This window comes from Argopecten irradians, chromosome 6 (genome assembly GCF_041381155.1).
Source record: "Argopecten irradians isolate NY chromosome 6, Ai_NY, whole genome shotgun sequence".
Lineage (NCBI taxonomy): Eukaryota > Metazoa > Mollusca > Bivalvia > Pectinida > Pectinidae > Argopecten > Argopecten irradians.
In genome coordinates, this window is record NC_091139.1 from 44,241,306 (window position 1) to 44,261,739 (window position 20,434).

A 20,434-nucleotide genomic window follows, 5' to 3' on the forward strand; every position below is an offset into this window, starting at 1 on the left:
CAATTGTTCCTAGGTCTCAGATATCCAGATATTTCAGCTATCCTGATATCTCAACTATTTCTAGGTCTCAGATATCCAGATATTTCAGCTATCCTGATATCTCAACTGTTCCTAGGTCTCAGATATCTAGATATTTCAGCTAACCTGATATCTCTACTGTTCCTTTGTCTCAGATATCCAGATATTTCAGCTATCCTGATATCTCAACTGTTCCTATGTCTCAGATATCTAGATATTTCAGCTATCCTGATATCTCAACTGTTCCTATGTCTCAGATATCCAGATATTTCAGCTATCCTGATGTCTCAACTGTTCCTATGTCTCAGATATCCAGATGTCAACTGTACTTAGTCTACACTTCAGTTGTCCCACTAGAGCTGTCCTTCTATCTGCCTACTTCAGCTTTTATCTGAGGGCGATATATTAGTTTGTGATAATTTATCTAGCCGTGGTCAAGAGTTATTATTCAATTGTCCACTTATAAACTACATGAGTGAAGATATGTTTTCTTTGCCTGTAAACGAACCTTACATCAGCCTGACCAAACTTATGCTGAGTGTATACTCTACAATAGTCGCTGTCATATATACAATTAGACGATTAGTCCACCTCTGCCCTGGCTGGACACTTAGCCCATTACATACTAAACTGTCCACTGATCGATTCACCATCGTGATCCATGTCCTAAGCGTAATTCGTTGTTCATGTAACCCACTGTATTTACCCCACTGATGAACCTTAGACCAACGACTTGTTGCTGTAGTTATTACCGACAAGCGTACATATACGGACACACAAATTAATGTAATTGTTAGGCAATGTAGGGCAAGCGATTCCCAATGGGAAATATTTTACTGTCTTCTTCCTAAATGGGCGTCAGAAAAATACTGGCGAGTGTGATCTTAGTATCAATAGTTAATCGTGTAGAATTTGTTTAAGTCAAAATTGTTGTCAAGGTCTACGGAGGGATGTAGCCTGTATTTTTTGTGTCCATCACACAGCCAATTTTCGACTGATTTTAGTTTCTGAAGATCAGCTGTTTTGTTATCCGTGCAAACACAATGATATTCCTGTTTTAACAATTTGTTCAGTATAAAATTCGGCAACATGAAACATAAACATGTAATTATACTTTTACTGATTCTTCCTCATAAAAAGTGAAGTCTGCAATCCCTCACTGGGCCTATATAAACAAAGATTGGATTTGATGGAACTGAGATTTAACTAGAGAAGGGATGAAAACCTTAAAAGAACACGGTTTTTTCTTGTCTTAATTTGATGATTGATAATGCCCAGGTCTACCAGACATTGTAAATTGCTGCTGTGATGAAGAAATAACTTGCATTGTGTTGAGACACTAATGGCCGACACCTACAGGAACTTGACTTTGACCAGATCTCTGCTACGTAACAAGGGAACAACTTTGATATAGTCTGTGCCTCACTCGTACATGCATGGCTGAAATTGATTCCTATTCGCTCTAATGAGCGATGGTTCTTAGAAAAAAACTTGAATGGGGAAAACCCAGTAATTGTTGTAACATAAGCTGATGTAAACAGGTGGTGCTAAACAGTCTTTATACTGTGTGAAGATCAGATAAAAATACTGTGAAGAAGCACTTTTGTTTAAAGTCTTTTAAACATTTTTGGTGAATTCTCTACTTCCTGTGTTAAAGTAATCAGAATTATACACAAGTACTTTTCCATATATTTCTGAGTGTAGGTGGAAAGTAATATTCCTATACGACATACATCAGAAATCTAGAGTTTGTGTGATACAAAATATCATTTAAATTGTTACTCATTTGTGATTTAAATCTTTTGATCTATGCTCCAGAAAGCAAAGAAATTTATTGTCAAATTAGATTTTGGAGAAAATGATTTTATCTCAATTTTTTGTAATAGAGAAAACTTCATTTAAATGTCAATTAATGTATTTTATGAATAATGAAATGATAATAATTTTGTCACATTTATCAAAGATCTGTGAAATTATCTTGATGTACTTGTATAACAAATAAGGTCATTTCCAGTAAGTCTTAGATAAACTCCCATAGTTTACCTTTCAAGTGCTACTTCCCTCGAAAAAAAATCATTCTTTTCCTTCAAAATTTCAATTCATTTCTGAAATAACAGGTTAAACTAGTGAAATGAATACATGTATAGGTATATATAATTTTGGTGATCGGAGGTTCTGATTGGTTGATATAGTGCTATTATTAGATTACTTTACATCGTTATTTGGCTATTTTTCTTCATTATAACCTTTAGATGCTTTAATGATGTTTTGTATGATCTTTTGAACTTTACTTGATATTTATAGAACGGATGTCAGATCTTCAACAAATTGTTTGACAGATAATGAAGGCTTTGATAAAGTTGAGTCACAGGAAATTGGGGAAATTTTGTTTCAAATATTCAAAAAATTGGTTCTATTTGAAATCTTGGTGCGAAAAATTGAAACATATTTAGGACATTGTTTAAAACGATTTTTACATATCTTTTACAGCCTTCTAATGTGATTGTTTTACATAAGGTTTTGTTATATGAATTTAGAAACTGTGTTCAAAATATTACTTAGTGCTCAAGTCATGGTTTCAATTTATTTATATGCTCAAGTCATGGTTTCAGTTTATTTATATGCTCAAGTCATGGTTTCAGTTTATTTATATGCTCAAGTCATGGTTTCAGTTTCAAGTCATGGTTTCAGTTTATTTATATGCTCAAGTCATGGGTCTTCAGTTTTTAGGTTTTTATTTATGCTCAAGTCATGGTTTCAGTTTATATTTATGCTAAGTCATGTTTCAGTTTATTTATATGCTCAAGTCATGGTTTCAGTTTATTTATTTATATGCTCAAGTCATGGTTTCAGTCAAGTCATGGTTTCAGTTTATTTATGCTAAGTCATGGTTTGTTTATTTAATGCTCAAGTCATGGTTTCAGTTTATTTATATGCTCAAGTCATTTCAGTTTATTTATATGCTCAAGTCAAGTCATTTCAGTTTTATTTATATGCTAAAGTCATGGTTTCAGTTTATTTATATGCTCATAAGTCATGGTTTCTTTTCAGTATTTATTTTTTATCAGTCATGGTTTCAGTTTATTTATATGCTCAAGTCATGGTTTCAGTTTATTTATATGCTCAAGTCATGGTTTCAATTTATTTATATGCTAAAGTCATGGTTTCAGTTTATTTATATGCTCAAGTCATGGTTTCAGTTTATTTATATGCTTAAGTCATGGTTTCAGTTTATTTTTATGCTCAAGTCATGGTTTCAGTTTATTTATATGCTCAAGTCATGGTTTCAGTTTATTTATATGCTCAAGTCATGGCTTCAGTTTATTTATATGCTAAAGTCATGGTTTCAGTTTATTTATATGCTCAAGTCATGGTTTCAGTTTATTTATATGCTCAAGTCATGGTTTCAGTTTATTTATATGCTCAAGTCATGGTTTCAGTTTATTTATATGCTCAAGTCATGGTTTCAGTTTATTTATATGCTCAAGTCATGGTTTCAGTTTATTTATATGCTCAAGTCATGGTTTCAGTTTATTTATATGCTAAAGTCATGGTTTCAGTTTATTTATATGCTCAAGTCATGGTTTCAGTTTATTTATATGCTCAAGTCATGGTTTCAGTTTATTTATTGCTCAAGTCATCAGTTTATTTATATGCTCAAGTCATGGTTTCAGTTTATTTATATGCTCAAGTCATGGTTTCAGTTTATTTATATGCTCAAGTCATGGTTTCAGTTTATTTATATGCTCAAGTCATGGTTTCAGTTTATTTATATGCTCAAGTCATGGTTTCAGTTTATTTATATGCTAAAGTCATGGTTTCAGTTTATTTATATGCTCAAGTCATGGTTTCAATTTATTTATATGCTCAAGTCATGGTTTCAGTTTATTTATATGCTCAAGTCATGGTTTCAATTTTATTTATATGCTTAAGTCATGGTTTCAGTTTATTTATATGCTCAAGTCATGGTTTCAGTTTATTTATATGCTCAAGTCATGGTTTCAGTTTATTTATATGCTCAAGTCATGGTTTCAGTTTATTTATATGCTAAAGTCATGGTTTCAGTTTATTTATATGCTCAAGTCATGGTTTCAGTTTATTTATATGCTCAAGTCATGGTTTCAGTTTATTTATATGCTCAAGTCATGGTTTCAGTTTATTTATATGCTCAAGTCATGGTTTCAGTTTATTTATATGCTCAAGTCATGGTTTCAGTTTATTTATATGCTCAAGACATGGTTTCAATTTATTTATATGCTCAAGTCATTGCTTCAGTTTATTTATATGCTAAAGTCATGGTTTCAGTTTATTTTACACTCAAGTCATGGTTTCAGTTTATTTTTACACTCAAGTCATGGTTTCAGTTTATTTATATGCTCAAGTCATGGTTTCAGTTTATTTTTATGCTCAAGTCATGGTTTCAGTTTATTTATATGCTCAAGTCATGGTTTCAATTTATTTATATGCTCAAGTCATTGCTTCAGTTTATTTATATGCTAAAGTCATGGTTTCAGTTATATTTTTACACTCAAGTCATGGTTTCAGTTTATTTATATGCTCAAGTCATGGTTTCAGTTTATTTATATGCTCAAGTCATGGTTTCAATTTATTTATATGCTCAAGTCATGGTTTCAATTTATTTATATGCTCAAGTCATGGTTTCAGTTTATTTTTTACACTCAAGTCATGGTTTCAGTTTATTTATATGCTCAAGTCATTGCTTCAGTTTATTTATATGCTAAAGTCATGGTTTCAGTTTATTTTTACACTCAAGTCATGGTTTCAGTTTATTTATATGCTCAAGTCATGGTTTCAGTTTATTTATATGCTCAAGTCATGGTTTCAGTTTATTTATATGCTCAAGTCATGGTTTCAATTTATTTATATGCTCAAGTCATGGTTTCAGTTTATTTATATGCTCAAGTCATGGTTTCAGTTTATTTTTACACTCAAGTCATGGTTTCAGTTTATTTATATGCTCAAGTCATTGCTTCAGTTTATTTATATGCTAAAGTCATGGTTTCAGTTTATTTATATGCTAAAGTCATGGTTTCAGTTTATTTTTACACTCAAGTCATTGCTTCAGTTTATTTATATGCTAAAGTCATGGTTTCAGTTTATTTTTACACTCAAGTCATGGTTTCAGTTTATTTATACCATGAAAAATCATGTAAACTTCAAAAGAAAGAAAAAGTACTAACAATGAATATTTTGCACTTACAATACAGTACAGTGTATATGTAAAGAAAATAAACAACAATCAAACAACAAAAAATATTAACAGTAAAAAAAGATAACAACAAACCAAACGACAATATCAACAAGTGTAATTATAAATAGTAAAGGAGGAAACGTCGTGTTTAGACATGGTCATAAATTTTAAAGGTGTAGAGTCAATCAATTAGAAGTGTCCAGGCGACTTCTCCCTACCCTGTGGTCAAGTTTTACCTGTGTTGGACACTCACCTGGGCCTCAGGTGTGTAGATTTACACCTGTAGTCAATCAACTTTAGCAGCTCAGGTATAAACAGCCCTCAGTCAGTACCAGCTTGACGTATCGTTAAACAATGTTTGGTCATCATATATCATTATTTCACACAACTTACAGCATATTGGTAAGTTATATAAACAGACAAGCCAGTACAGTGACCCCCGTCAGTTTTCCTCATCCAAAATGATGATGGCTACTTCTTGTGTAGGGTTACAAATTGGACATATTGTAATACCATTTGTGCAATAGAGCGATCGTCAAGCGGTATCTATCCACCCCCCTTGCTCGCACATGGATATGTACGTCATTTTATGTCGTGCTGGTATATTGTCTATGTCCTTTAGTAGCCACTCTGTCTCGATTCAGGCTAATCAGGAACTACCAAAGTGATTCTTACCAAACTCTCTTTTTTGATGGAGCAAGCATCCAAGATGGTCGCCATAGTCTCTGGTTAGTAAACCTAGAGGCTGTGGCATTCTTATGTTGAACAGACATGGTTTGAAACTTGAGTTATTAGCTCTCCAAATATTCAATAAAACTAAGACAAAACTGTTGCTGATGAATCCAAAGAAATCAGGTACTGGGTCCGGTAGTGGAGAGAATTTTGTTGGTTGAAGTGTTTAATGTTGTAGACAATGTTTATTGTTTCTGTGTGCTGGGATCAATGGAATCCGGGTCTGATGTAAATCAGTTCCAACAATTCCTCACGTCCTAATAAAGATTAGTCAATATGTGGAGTCTAGATTTCAACAGTGACTAGAGAATTTACTAGGGCTGTCACACTGTTATAGGGCAGTTGTGAGAAAACCAGAATATCAATTTTCGGCATTATTAAAGATATTTTGATTGATTGATTGAATGATAATGAAGAGGGTACATGTTAACAGTCAGTGCCTCCCAGATTTCCATACCTGTTGTCATATCGTTATGACTTTATTGGAACGTCACTGTGCACGACTTTCTAAAGGGAGTGTGTTGAGTGTTTGAATCTTCAGTAAGTTTGGCTGGGTTTTTGGTGGTCAGTTCCTGCATCAGTTTCTTATAAACTGGCGGTGAGAACTGTTGTAAGTTATCTCGGGTGAAAAGATCTAAATCAGGAGCATTGGTAATGAATTGTTTATTGATAAAACTGGCCCCCTAATCAGGGTCTGACAGCGGCTGGATACACCTACTCTGGCCCACCAGTAACATGATGTGTGTACAATACTGCCTGGAGTTTGCTGGACTTTCCTAAGGCTCTATAGATTGTGCCTTTTAACACTTTGAGATATAGTGTTTTAACCCTGAGATAGTTGTATATAGGAAAAAACAGTAGATAAGATTGGATACATTTACACACCATTGTCAACTCAAGTTGTATGTAACAACATTGAGTGGTTAATTCTAGAATTGGGATTGAAAAAATAAAGAAAAGCTAATCTTACTGTATAGTATCACGTGTTGGCCAATTGTTCTGGGACCAGAAGTATATATATATGCTGTATGTTGGTAGGTGTTATCATATCAGTTCTAGATCTCCATTGTCATGTATGTATCATATTCTTTTAACTTAAAACTCATGTCATTGCGACTGTACGATGATCAACACAATATTTTGAGATTTTCATACCACTTTTAAACTAGCCACTGCAACATTGCAGTTCTCTTATGATAAAAGCAATTCATATTTCATTATATGTGGTTGTCATTGAATCTTGGAGAATGTCACAGTCGGTGGTGCCATTCTGGTCCTACCACATATGAAATTCCTTAATATATTGTCCAATCACATATCCATTTTCTGCAGATAAGGAAATTGTTTAATGTAAATGGGTGTAACACAATGGTCAAACAGCTTATTAACTGACCAGTACTTTCTGTCAGTTGTTGTCCACACTTTACACATTGCCTTTGCCTATCAGCCTAAAAGCATCATCATTTATGTCCATCAGGTTTGTCTGGTTGATGATGGTCACTCTTCCACTGACCGGTCAGTGTAGCCTGTCTAGAGGTCAGTCTGAGTTCTCCAGCTCAGGGACTATTCTGTATATATCTTTAACCTAATTCGGCACTAATTAATGGAGGGAGTGGTTCTCTTGTATGGTTCTGCGTTAATAAGTCTGATTTTTCTCATTTATAGACCAAAGGGTCAGACACCCAACACGAAAAATTGGCCCCGCCCATAGATCATGTCCAGTCTATCAGACCTACTCATACACAGACTATAGGGTCAGACACCCACCACATGTCCCCACCCATAGATCATGTCCAGTCTATCAGACCTACCCATACACAGACTATAGGGTCAGACACCCACACATGGCCCCGCCCATAGATCATGTCCAGTCTATCAGACCTACCCATACACAGACCATAGGGTCAGACACCCACACATGTCCCCACCCATAGATCATGTCCAGTCTATCAGACCTACTCATACACAGACCATAGGGTCAGACACCCACACATGGCCCCACCCATAGATCATGTCCAGTCTATCAGACCTACCCATATACAGACAATAGGTCAGACACCCAACACATGGCCCCACCCATAGATCATGTCCAGTCTATCAGACCTACCCATACACAGACTATAGGGTCAGACACCCACACATGGCCCCACCCATAGATCATGTCCAGTCTATCAGACCTACCCATACACAGACCATAGGGTCAGACACCCACCACATGGCCCTGCCCATAGATCATGTCCAGTCTATCAGACCTACCCATACACAGACCATAGGGTCAGACACCCACCACATGGCCCCGCCCATAGATCATGTCCAGTCTATCAGACCTACCCATACACAGACTATAGGGTCAGACACCCACACATGGCCCCGCCCATAGATCATGTCCAGTCTATCAGACCTACCCATACACAGACCATAGGGTCAGACACCCACCACATGTCCCCACCCATAGATCATGTCCAGTCTATCAGACCTACCCATACACAGACCATAGGGTCGACACCCACCACATGGCCCTGCCCATAGATCATGTCCAGTCTATCAGACCTACTCATACACAGACCATAGGGTCAGACACCCACACATGGCCCCGCTCATAGATCATGTCCAGTCTATCAGACCTACCCATACACAGACCATAGGGTCAGACACCCACACATGGCCCTGCCCATAGATCATGTCCAGTCTATCAGACCTACCCATATACAGACAATAGGTCAGACACCCAACACATGGCCCCGCCCATAGATCATGTCCAGTCTATCAGACCTACCCATACACAGACTATAGGGTCAGACACCCACACATGGCCCCGCCCATAGATCATGTCCAGTCTATCAGACCTACCCATACACAGACCATAGGGTCAGACACCCACACATGGCCCCGCCCATAGATCATGTCCAGTCTATCAGACCTACCCATACACAGACCATAGGGTCAGACACCCAACACATGGCCCCGCCCATAGATCATGTCCAGTCTATCAGACCTACCCATACACAGACCATAGGGTCAGACACCCAACACATGGCCCCGCCCATAGATCATGTCCAGTCTATCAGACCTACCCATACACAGACCATAGGGTCAGACACCCAACACATGGCCCCGCCCATAGATCATGTCCAGTCTATCAGACCTACCCATACACAGACCATAGGGTCAGACACCCACACATGGCCCCACCCATAGATCATGTCCAGTCTATCAGACCTACCCATACACAGACCATAGGGTCAGACACCCACCACATGTCCCCACCCATAGATCATGTCCAGTCTATCAGACCTACCCATACACAGACCATAGGGTCAGACACCCACACATGGCCCCGCCCATAGATCATGTCCAGTCTATCAGACCTACCCATACACAGACCATAGGGTCAGACACCCACACATGGCCCCCCGCCCATAGATCATGTCCAGTCTATCAGACCTACCCATACACAGACCATAGGGTCAGACACCCAACACATGGCCCCACCCATAGATCATGTCCAGTCTATCAGACCTACCCATACACAGACCATAGGGTCAGACACCCAACACATGGCCCCGCCCATAGATCATGTCCAGTCTATCAGACCTACCCATACACAGACCATAGGGTCAGACACCCACACATGGCCCCACCCATAGATCATGTCCAGTCTATCAGACCTACCCATACACAGACCATAGGGTCAGACACCCAACACATGGCCCCGCCCATAGATCATGTCCAGTCTATCAGACCTACCCATACACAGACCATAGGGTCAGACACCCACACATGGCCCCACCCATAGATCATGTCCAGTCTATCAGACCTACCCATACACAGACTATAGGGTCAGACACCCACACATGGCCCTGCCCATAGATCATGTCCAGTCTATCAGACCTACCCATACACAGACCATAGGGTCAGACACCCACCACATGTCCCCACCCATAGATCATGTCCAGTCTATCAGACCTACCCATACACAGACCATAGGGTCAGACACCCACACATGGCCCCGCCCATAGATCATGTCCAGTCTATCAGACCTACCCATACACAGACCATAGGGTCAGACACCCAACACATGGCCCCGCCCATAGATCATGTCCAGTCTATCAGACCTACCCATACACAGACCATAGGGTCAGACACCCACACATGGCCCTGCCCATAGATCATGTCCAGTCTATCAGACCTACCCATACACAGACCATAGGGTCAGACACCCAACACATGGCCCCGCCCATAGATCATGTCCAGTCTATCAGACCTACCCATACACAGACCATAGGGTCAGACACCCACACATGGCCCCGCCCATAGATCATGTCCAGTCTATCAGACCTACCCATACACAGACCATAGGGTCAGACACCCACACATGGCCCCGCCCATAGATCATGTCCAGTCTATCAGACCTACCCATACACAGACCATAGGGTCAGACACCCAACACATGGCCCCGCCCATAGATCATGTCCAGTCTATCAGACCTACCCATACACAGACCATAGGGTCAGACACCCAACACATGGCCCCGCCCATAGATCATGTCCAGTCTATCAGACCTACCCATATACAGACAATAGGTCAGACACCCAACACATGGCCCCGCCCATAGATCATGTCCAGTCTATCAGACCTACCCATACACAGACCATAGGGTCAGACACCCAACACATGGCCCCGCCCATAGATCATGTCCAGTCTATCAGACCTACCCATATACAGACCATAGGGTCAGACACCCAACACATGGCCCCGCCCATAGATCATGTCCAGTCTATCAGACCTACCCATACACAGACCATAGGGTCAGACACCCAACACATGGCCCCACCCATAGATCATGTCCAGTCTATCAGACCTACCCATACACAGACCATAGGGTCAGACACCCAACACATGGCCCCGCCCATAGATCATGTCCAGTCTATCAGACCTACCCATACACAGACCATAGGGTCAGACACCCACACATGGCCCCACCCATAGATCATGTCCAGTCTATCAGACCTACCCATATACAGACAATAGGTCAGACACCCAACACATGGCCCCGCCCATAGATCATGTCCAGGTCTATCAGACCTACCCATACACAGACCATAGGGTCAGACACCCAACACATGGCCCCGCCCATAGATCATGTCCAGTCTATCAGACCTACCCATAACACAGACCATAGGTCAGACACCCAACACATGGCCCCACCCATAGATCATGTCCAGTCTATCAGACCTACCCATACACAGACCATAGGGTCAGACACCCAACACATGGCCCCACCCATAGATCATGTCCAGTCTATCAGACCTACCCATACACAGACCATAGGGTCAGACACCCACACATGGCCCCGCCCATAGATCATGTCCAGTCTATCAGACCTACCCATACACAGACCATAGGGTCAGACACCCAACACATGGCCCCACCCATAGATCATGTCCAGTCTATCAGACCTACCCATACACAGACCATAGGGTCAGACACCCACACATGGCCCCGCCCATAGATCATGTCCAGTCTATCAGACCTACCCATACACAGACCATAGGGTCAGACACCCACACATGGCCCCGCCCATAGATCATGTCCAGTCTATCAGACCTACCCATACACAGACCATAGGGTCAGACACCCACACATGGCCCCGCCCATAGATCATGTCCAGTCTATCAGACCTACCCATACACAGACCATAGGGTCAGACACCCAACACATGGCCCCGCCCATAGATCATGTCCAGTCTATCAGACCTACTCATACACAGACCATAGGGTCAGACACCCAACACATGGCCCCCACCCATAGATCATGTCCAGTCTATCAGACCTACCCATACACAGACCATAGGGTCAGACACCCAACACATGGCCCCGCCCATAGATCATGTCCAGTCATATCAGACCTACTCATACACAGACCATAGGGTCGACACCCACCACATGGCCCTGCCCATAGAACATGTCCAGTCTATGGAACACCTTATAAAAGGGCACAATTCTGTGGCTTCCCTACCACATCCTTTAGTTGTACAGCATTATGGGTGCATGGCTGTTGTATTGAATACAGTGCGTTGCAGTTTAGTTTGGGTATTTCTGATATTGGTAGTTGGGAAAAGCCCAGAACACCAAGAGCAAAACCACCAACCGATGTGTGGCAGACTATCCCAATGAGGTGGAGGGTTAACGTTAGACACATGAGCACTGCACTGCTATAACTTCTGTACATGTATCCCTCTGTATAGAGTAGCACCTTCAGTAAAAAAGATTGACCATAAACTATTATATGATAAAATGTAGCTACTAAAATTGTGTTCCTATCAGAGAGATATACACACCTGTGTAAAATTGTGTTCCTATCAGAGAGATATACACACCTGTGTAAAATTGTGTTCCTATCAGAGAGATATACACACACCTGTGTAAAATTGTGTTCCTATCAGAGAGGATACACACACCTGTGTAAAATTGTGTTCCTATCAGAGAGGATACACACACCTGTGTAAAATTGTGTTCCTATCAGAGAGGATACACACACCTGTGTAAAATTGTGTTCCTATCAGAGATAGATACACACCTGTGTAAAATTGTGTTCCTATCAGAGAGGATACACACACCTGTGTAAAATTGTGTTCCTATCAGAGAGGATACACACACCTGTGTAAAATTGTGTTCCTATCAGAGATACACACACCTGTGTAAAAATACATCACACCTGTGTAAAATTGTGTTCCTATAGAGAGATATACACACCTGTGTAAAAATTGTGTCAGAATTCCTATTGTGTTCTATCAGAGAGGATACACACACCTGTGTAAAATTGTGTTCCTATCAGAGGATACCACACCGGTGTGTAAAATTGTGTTCCTATCAGAGAGATATACACACCTGTGTAAAAATTGTGTTCCTCAAAATCAGAGAGGATACACACACCTGTGTAAAATTGTGTTCCTATCAGAATTTGTGTAAAAATTGTGTTCCTATCAGAGAGGATATACACACCTGTATAAAATTGTGTTCCTATCAGAATTTGTGTAAAAATTGTGTTCCTATCAGAGAGAAGATATACACACCTGTGTTAAAATCAGAGAGATATACACACCTGTGTAATAAAATTTGTGTTCCTATCAGAGAGGATACACACTGTGTAAAAATTGTAGTTCCTATCAGAATTTGTGTAAAATTGTGTTCCTATCAGAGAGATATACACACATTGTGTGTGTAAAATTGTGTTCCTATCAGAATTATTGTTGTAAAATTGTTGTGTTCCTATCAGAGTAAAAATATACACACACTGTGTAAAATTGTGTTCCTATCAGAGAGGATACACACACCTGTGGTAAAATTGTGTAAAATTTGTTGTTCCTATCAGAGAGATATACACACCTGTGTAAAAAATTGTGTTCCTATCAGAGAGGATACACACACCTGTGTTAAAATTGTGTTCCTATCAGAATTTGTGTAAAAATTGTTGTTCCTATCAGAGAGATATACACCACCTGTGTAAAATTGTGTGTTCCTATCAGAGAGATATACACACCTGTGTAAAATTTGTGTTCCTATCAGAGACACCTTGTAAAAAGTGGATATACACTACTAACCTGTGTAAAAAATTGTGTTCCTATCAGAGAGGATATACACACACCTGTGTAAAATTGTGTTCCTATCAGAATTTGTGTAAAATTGTGTTCCTATCAGAGAGGATATACACACCTGTGTAAATTTGTGTTCCTATAGAGAGGATAACACACCTGTGTAAAATTGTGTTCCTATCAGAGAGATACACACCTGTATAAACCTGTGTTCCTATCAGAGAGATACACACCTGTATAAAAATTTGTTCCTATCAGAGAGGATACACACACCTGTGTAAAAATTGTGTTTTCTATCAGAATTTGTGTAAAAAATTGGTGTTCCTATCAGAGAGGATACACACACCTGTGTAAAATTGTGTTCCTACAGGAACCTGTGTAAAATTGTGTTCCTATCAGAGAGGATATACACACCTGTGTAAATTGTGTGTTCCTGCTTCCCAGAGAGGATATTGTGTTCCTATCAGAATTGTGTAAAAATTGTGTTCCTATCAGAGAGGATATCACACACCTGTGTAAAATTGTGTTCCTATCAGAGAGGATACACACACTGTGTAAAATTGTGTTCCTATCAGAGAGGATATACACACCTTTAAAATTGTGTTCCTATCAGAGAGGAATACACACACTGTGTATAAAATTGTGTTCCTATCAGAGAGATATACACACCTGTGTAAAATTGTGTTCCTATCAGAGAGGATACACACACCTGTGTAAAATTGTGTTCCTATCAGAATTTGTGTATACAAAAATTTGTGTTCCTATCAGAGAGTGATATACACACCTGTGTAAAATTGTGTTCCTATCAGAGATTACACACCTGTGTAAAATTGTGTTACCTATCAGAGAGGATATACACACCTGTGTAAAATTGTGTTCCTATCAGAGAGGATATACACACACCTGTGTAAAATTGTGTTCCTATCAGAATTTGTGTAAAAATTGTGTTCCTATCAGAGAGATATACACACCTGTGTAAAATTGTGTTCCTATCAGATACACACATTTGTATAAAATTGTGTTCCTATCAGACGAGATATCACACACCTGTATAAAATTGTGTTCCTATCTATATCACCCTGTATAAAATTGTGTTCCTATCAGAGAGGATATACACACCTGTGTTAAAATTGTGTTCCTATCAGAGAATTACACTGTGTAAAAATTGTGTTCCTATCAGAGAGGATATACACACCTGTGTAAAATTGTGTTCCTATCAGAATTTGTGTAAAAATTGTGTTCCTATCAGAGAGGATACACACACCTGTGTAAAAATTGTGTTCCTATCAGAATTTGTGTAAAAATTGTGTTCCTATCAGAGAGGATATACACACCTGTGTAAAATTGTGTTCCTATCAGAATTTGTGTAAAAATTGTGTTCCTATCAGAGAGATATACACACCTGTGTAAAATTGTGTCAGAAGTGTATCCTATACACACCTGTTTAAAATTGTGTTCCTATCAGAGAGGATATAACACACACATGTGTAAAAATTGCTGTATCCTATCAGAAAATTTGTGGGTAATTGTTCCTATCAGAGAGATCCAGTACACACCTGTGAATAAGCTGTACATTAATCAGGTAGGATTATCTATAACGAGCTACAATCTGTATATTGTACTAAAATACATGTGAATACCATATTCGACCAATAAACACTCAGGGCACTTATGATATTGAGAGATGCTTACCGGGACCAAATTTAGGTACCACCTATGAGGGCACTTTATGATATTGAGAGATGCTTACTGGGACCAAATTTAGGTACCACTCATGATGGCACTTATGATATTGGGAGATGCTTACAAATTTAGGTACCACTCATGAGGGCACTTATGATATTGGGAGATACTTACAAATTTAGGTATACCTGTCATTTTGACTAACCCTTTTGTTACCTTATCAGTTAGATTTTAACCAAAGTTGGATGTTTTATTTTAGATTTTAACCAAAGTTGGATGTTTTATGTGAGATTTTAACCAAAGTTGGATGTTTTATGTTAGATTTTAACCAAAATTGGATGTTTCATTTTTTTTGTATGTAGATTTTAACCAAAATTGGATGTTTTATGTTTTTTGTGTATGTAGATTTTAACCAAAGTTGGATGTTTTATGTTTTTCAGTGCCTGGAAACATTCACTCAGGGGTTTCTGGAAATGACAGCATCATGGCTACGGGGGTCTTCTCTGCTAGGGAACTACTTCGTGTCACGCGGCGTAAGTATTTTTTTTTACTATGGTAAAATGACTGGATTGTTATCATTCAGCTGTCATTTTAGCAAATTCTGAATTCATGTATAGATTACAAGGGAATTAAGTAATATATCAATGATAAAGGGAGAAAACTAATCACCAGATCACAGTTCTGTACTATGAAATGAAAGAATATAGATATTGATTGATAAAGGGAGATAACAACTCATGAATCTAAAAGAGGAGATAACCCCCAAATCATGTATCAAAACAATGGGAGGATAACTGAACTTATGTATCAAAAAGGGAGTTAACTGCCTACTCTTGTAATAGTAAAGGGAGATAAATGCCAACAGATAGACCTTTAAAAAGACGTAAGACTGATTTGTAATGAACCAATATTAATTCTGTATATAGGATATTAAAATTTGAAGAGCTGACAAATTTAAATTTAAATTAAATTAAAATCGGTGTCACATAACTGAAAAAGAGATTGACAGCCTTATGTTTGTGGCAAGAGACCGTTTTGTTCTTCTTGTTAATTTGGTCTATATCAATAAATAGATCACATAATCTCCACCAGGTATATGATAGAACAGATCTTCAACAATGCTATAGCCACATCTGTTTGCTTTCAGAAATTTTGTTCTTATTACGAAAGGATATGATATAGAACTATTCAGCGGTATCATAACCCATATTAATGATTTAGTATTCATTTCATTTCATGATTTATAAAACCTCCTGTCATTATATTAAAACCAGCAATGGATTCAATGTTACATTTTGTGAGTCGGAACAGAAAACATGACAGATATATTTATTATCCTTTCTTTAATAGAAGTTTATCCCGTTATAAAGTTGATGTATTGAGACTGGTCAGTTGATTGTTTTCTTGTGTGTATTGATGCTACATAAGTAAACTATTGCCAGATGGTGGCGAGGTAATTAGACGTATATATACAGAAAGACAAGGCCTAAGGCACTGTACCATGTCTATACATTGTCTGGCAGTCTCCACCTCCAAACATCCCAGAGAGAATTTCACTCGGTGCATGCAGGTATTCTACAGCAAACGTCTGGCCTAATTCAAAGTCCAGAGAAGCGCTAAAAAGATTTCAAATCAGACGCAGGGGAGAAAATAAATGTAATTGAAATTAAAGTGATGCGTAATCAAATTACAAGCTCTGTGGATAATTGGTCCATGAAACACTGAGAGTAGCCTCCCTTTGAGACCCTCTGAAGAAGGTTAAATCTTCTGAAGACTTCCTAAGAGCCTCTGATTGGCAGTTTACAAACTGGGTTTGCTGCCAAGGTATTTAGATAGATGGAGTTTTTGTTATGTTTTTCAGTGAAATCTGGCAATATTAGTCAGAATAAAACGTTGTCGTTCATCCATAACCAATTTGATTTTATTTGGCACAGAGATGATGTAAAGGCCATTTTTGTATGTTCCTCTTTTGTCAGATCTATAAATATACAGTAATACATATGTCTGTCACACGAGTGTATGTATCACCCCGGCCATGTGATTAGGACCTCTGGATCAGCTATATCTTACACAGAAATATGTACACAGTCCGTGTATGGTGTTTGCCTATACAATTTGGTTCCAGCTCATTCATGATTTAAGATTGAATCTGAGGATACATTATGATTCTAAAATCTAATTGATCATTAGTTTAATCTTAAATGGAAATTTTACATCATAAATGAAAATATTCTGTATAACTGATAATCATACTGAAGATGAAATCTTCTATTTGTTAGACTGGATCAGTTCATTACTGAATTACAGGGGTGAAGACATAGATATTTACATTCATAGATACATTATTTAGGGATTTCATACAAATAAAAACAATAAATTAAACAAGAAACAGCTCTTTTTATCACCTACACCAATGTACTATGCTCAACATTTATTTAGCCATATGCCATTCAAACCGATCATGAAATAAATTTTATTCTATTAAAGATTTAAGTCCTGAGGCTAGGTTAATTTCTGAATTCTATATAACTTTCAAGGTTACCTCTCAAAAGGTCATTTAGATTAAAGCAGATTAACAACAAGTGCTACTGTGTACATTTAAGTACAAGATTAATTTCTTTATTTTAACCCTACCACACCTAATAATTTAGATAATAGAAGTCATGTGGATTTTAAAATTCATTCTTTCACAAATTGCTTAATCAGCTGAACCTATGTCTCTTTTGAAATAAAATTACAGTGTATACGCACTTGCATTAGTATTTTGTTATTGAGGTTATAACCTGATTTTTTTGTGTCTATAATTGAAATATGTTTGGGGAAAAAACATCGCGAAAATGCATCATATTATAAGGATTTAATGTGCACTAAAAATCACCCAGTGTTCATGTTTCCTATAACTTTACAATGTTGCCTTTGAAACATACTCTATATAGATTACTTGAATATGAACACTCTTAAGAAATATTTTTTTTAAGAAATGCACAAGATTAAAATTTGTGACCATATCTCTGAATGAATCTAATTCAAAATTTAAGCTTATAGAGTAATAAGGAGGATGTAATTTAGACAAATAATTTAAGATCTGAATTTTTTTTTTAACTATGTAAAATTAATGCTAAGATAAGTTGAATTGCTCAAGAAAATGCTGATTACTACATACATTGTGAAATGCAAGTGGATTTGTTTTTACATGCTGAACTGACTTTTATTACTGTGAGTTTGCCATATCTTGTATGTATAAGGAAGTATAAAGTTAGAGCCCATTGACTGGTACTATAAAGCCAAAATGTTGTACCATTCTATAGATACTGTAACACTATATAGCCTACATCTTACCCAGTCAGGTGCGATGGTGCATGTAGCTATTGTCTTGGGAACAAGGTAGACCTACAATAAGCTGGCACCTTGGTCTATAGTATCTGATGACTGGTCGCTGTGAAGGTCATTCCTTCAGTCAAAATGGGTCATTTAATCTGTAAAAGGAGAACAAAGCAGTGTGGCTGGTGATTGTATCAATAAAGACATATGTAGGAACATTTAAGGTAGTTAATTAGGGTTTTACAAGTTCTATAAATCATCAGGGTGGTTAGGGGTCAGATGTAGAAGGCATTCATTTTTGGTTACCGATGGTGGGTTTTAGACAGGCCACAAAATTGTAAGGGTTTCATCAACGTAGCATTTTAATATGATATTACAGCATCCATATTATTGAAATAGCATCATTTAATCAGCATAGAGCTGCATGCTAATTTAGCAGCTCATTAGCCTCTACATTGAAGTGGACATACTGTATTCGACCCAATAAACGCCCTTATCCCTATAAGCCCCCTCCCTCTTTTTGAAGCCTCAATTTCAATTGCCCAGGCATAAACAAAGACAAAAACTACACAAAACTGTAATATATTTGCAATAATTTTGTCTTATTAGTACCTTTTCATTTTTTTTCAATTTTTTAAACGCCCTGCTAATTGGGTCGAATACAGTATTAAATGCAGAGCATAGTAGTTAGTGGCTCCCTCAATGAGTAGAAATAAGCCAGTCAGCTGTATGCTGTCCTGAGCCATTGATGGGAATGATGGAAATGTCCCGACATGAACAGTGTCTATTTCTCTGAGAAAAAGAAATGTGACAATGGACAATGTAAGGGTGAAACACAAAGGGGGAATTAACACCAATTACTGATCCATATTGCTGTGAAAATTTTCTCTCTGTTTTATGAATGAACCGTTTCCAAAAGTAGATGCTTTGATTATAATACATCTATAATGGAAATTACACCACCATGAAAGATCATATCTGCAAATCGCGAAACAAAACACTCACAGAAATTTCCACGTTAAATTCACGTAAATTTGAAGTTGTATGGGAACAATACTGTGAGACACTTCTTTCTCTGTTTACATAAACAGTTTATTTGTTCTTAAATGTCTCGGTAAAACAGCTTACTAAAATATTGGACTTAGCTCTTGCATACCACATATAGCCTTAAATAACACCGCTATAGTTTTGTTGATTTGGTCCCAAATGATGATTTAGTGTAATATGACATTTAAATGATAGTTATTTATTTTTGGATAAGACAGTCACTTGAATTTAAGAACAGGCTTTCATTTTTTCACCAAGCACACGGATACTGTAAGACATGATACAATCCTCAGTATTTAAATACCTCTCCGACAATTGGGCTAATGTCATTTGGAACTTGAATGTACTCTTGTCTGTAGATATGTTTTCAGAAAGAAACCAAGCATAGCTTTAATCAGACAGAAAAGAAATAAATAAAAAATTAAAAAGAAAATAAAAAAGAATTTGGTTTTTTCATTTGTATTGATCATACAATGGGCCTGTGTTAGAAACAGTGTCTGCTCAGGGACTAGATATACTTATATGTTCTCTTAAAATTGATTTTTTTACCCTCAATTTCAGGAAATTTTCAAAATGTGCACTTTCAAGAGCTTTCTGCATGTAGTGGTAATGGCAGAGAGCAGCTTTCCTTTTAATGGCTTTAAAGATTGAAATTTTCGGGACCGTTCCTTGGGGTATTTTTTGAGTCTGTGTTGGCGATATGGCGACTCTTTTATCAGAATAAATGGTATCTTGTTCCCAAGTTTGAGTTTAAATTTTGGATGAGACTATGAAGGACTATATGTATGAGGGCCATTATACTATTCTACAGCCCTGCAGAATGCAAG

General features: G+C 37.8%; 1 protein-coding gene across 1 annotated transcript in view; it reads left to right on the top strand.

Moving 5' to 3' along the window:
• LOC138326007 (nuclear factor 1 X-type-like) overlaps positions 1-20,434 on the top strand; it is an 88,691-nt gene that overhangs the window by 34,493 nt on the left and 33,764 nt on the right. Inside the window, exon 5 of the mRNA XM_069272087.1 lies at positions 15,680-15,772. Within this exon, the coding sequence (XP_069128188.1) occupies positions 15,680-15,772 (93 nt within the window). The remainder of the gene's footprint in view (positions 1-15,679; positions 15,773-20,434) is intronic.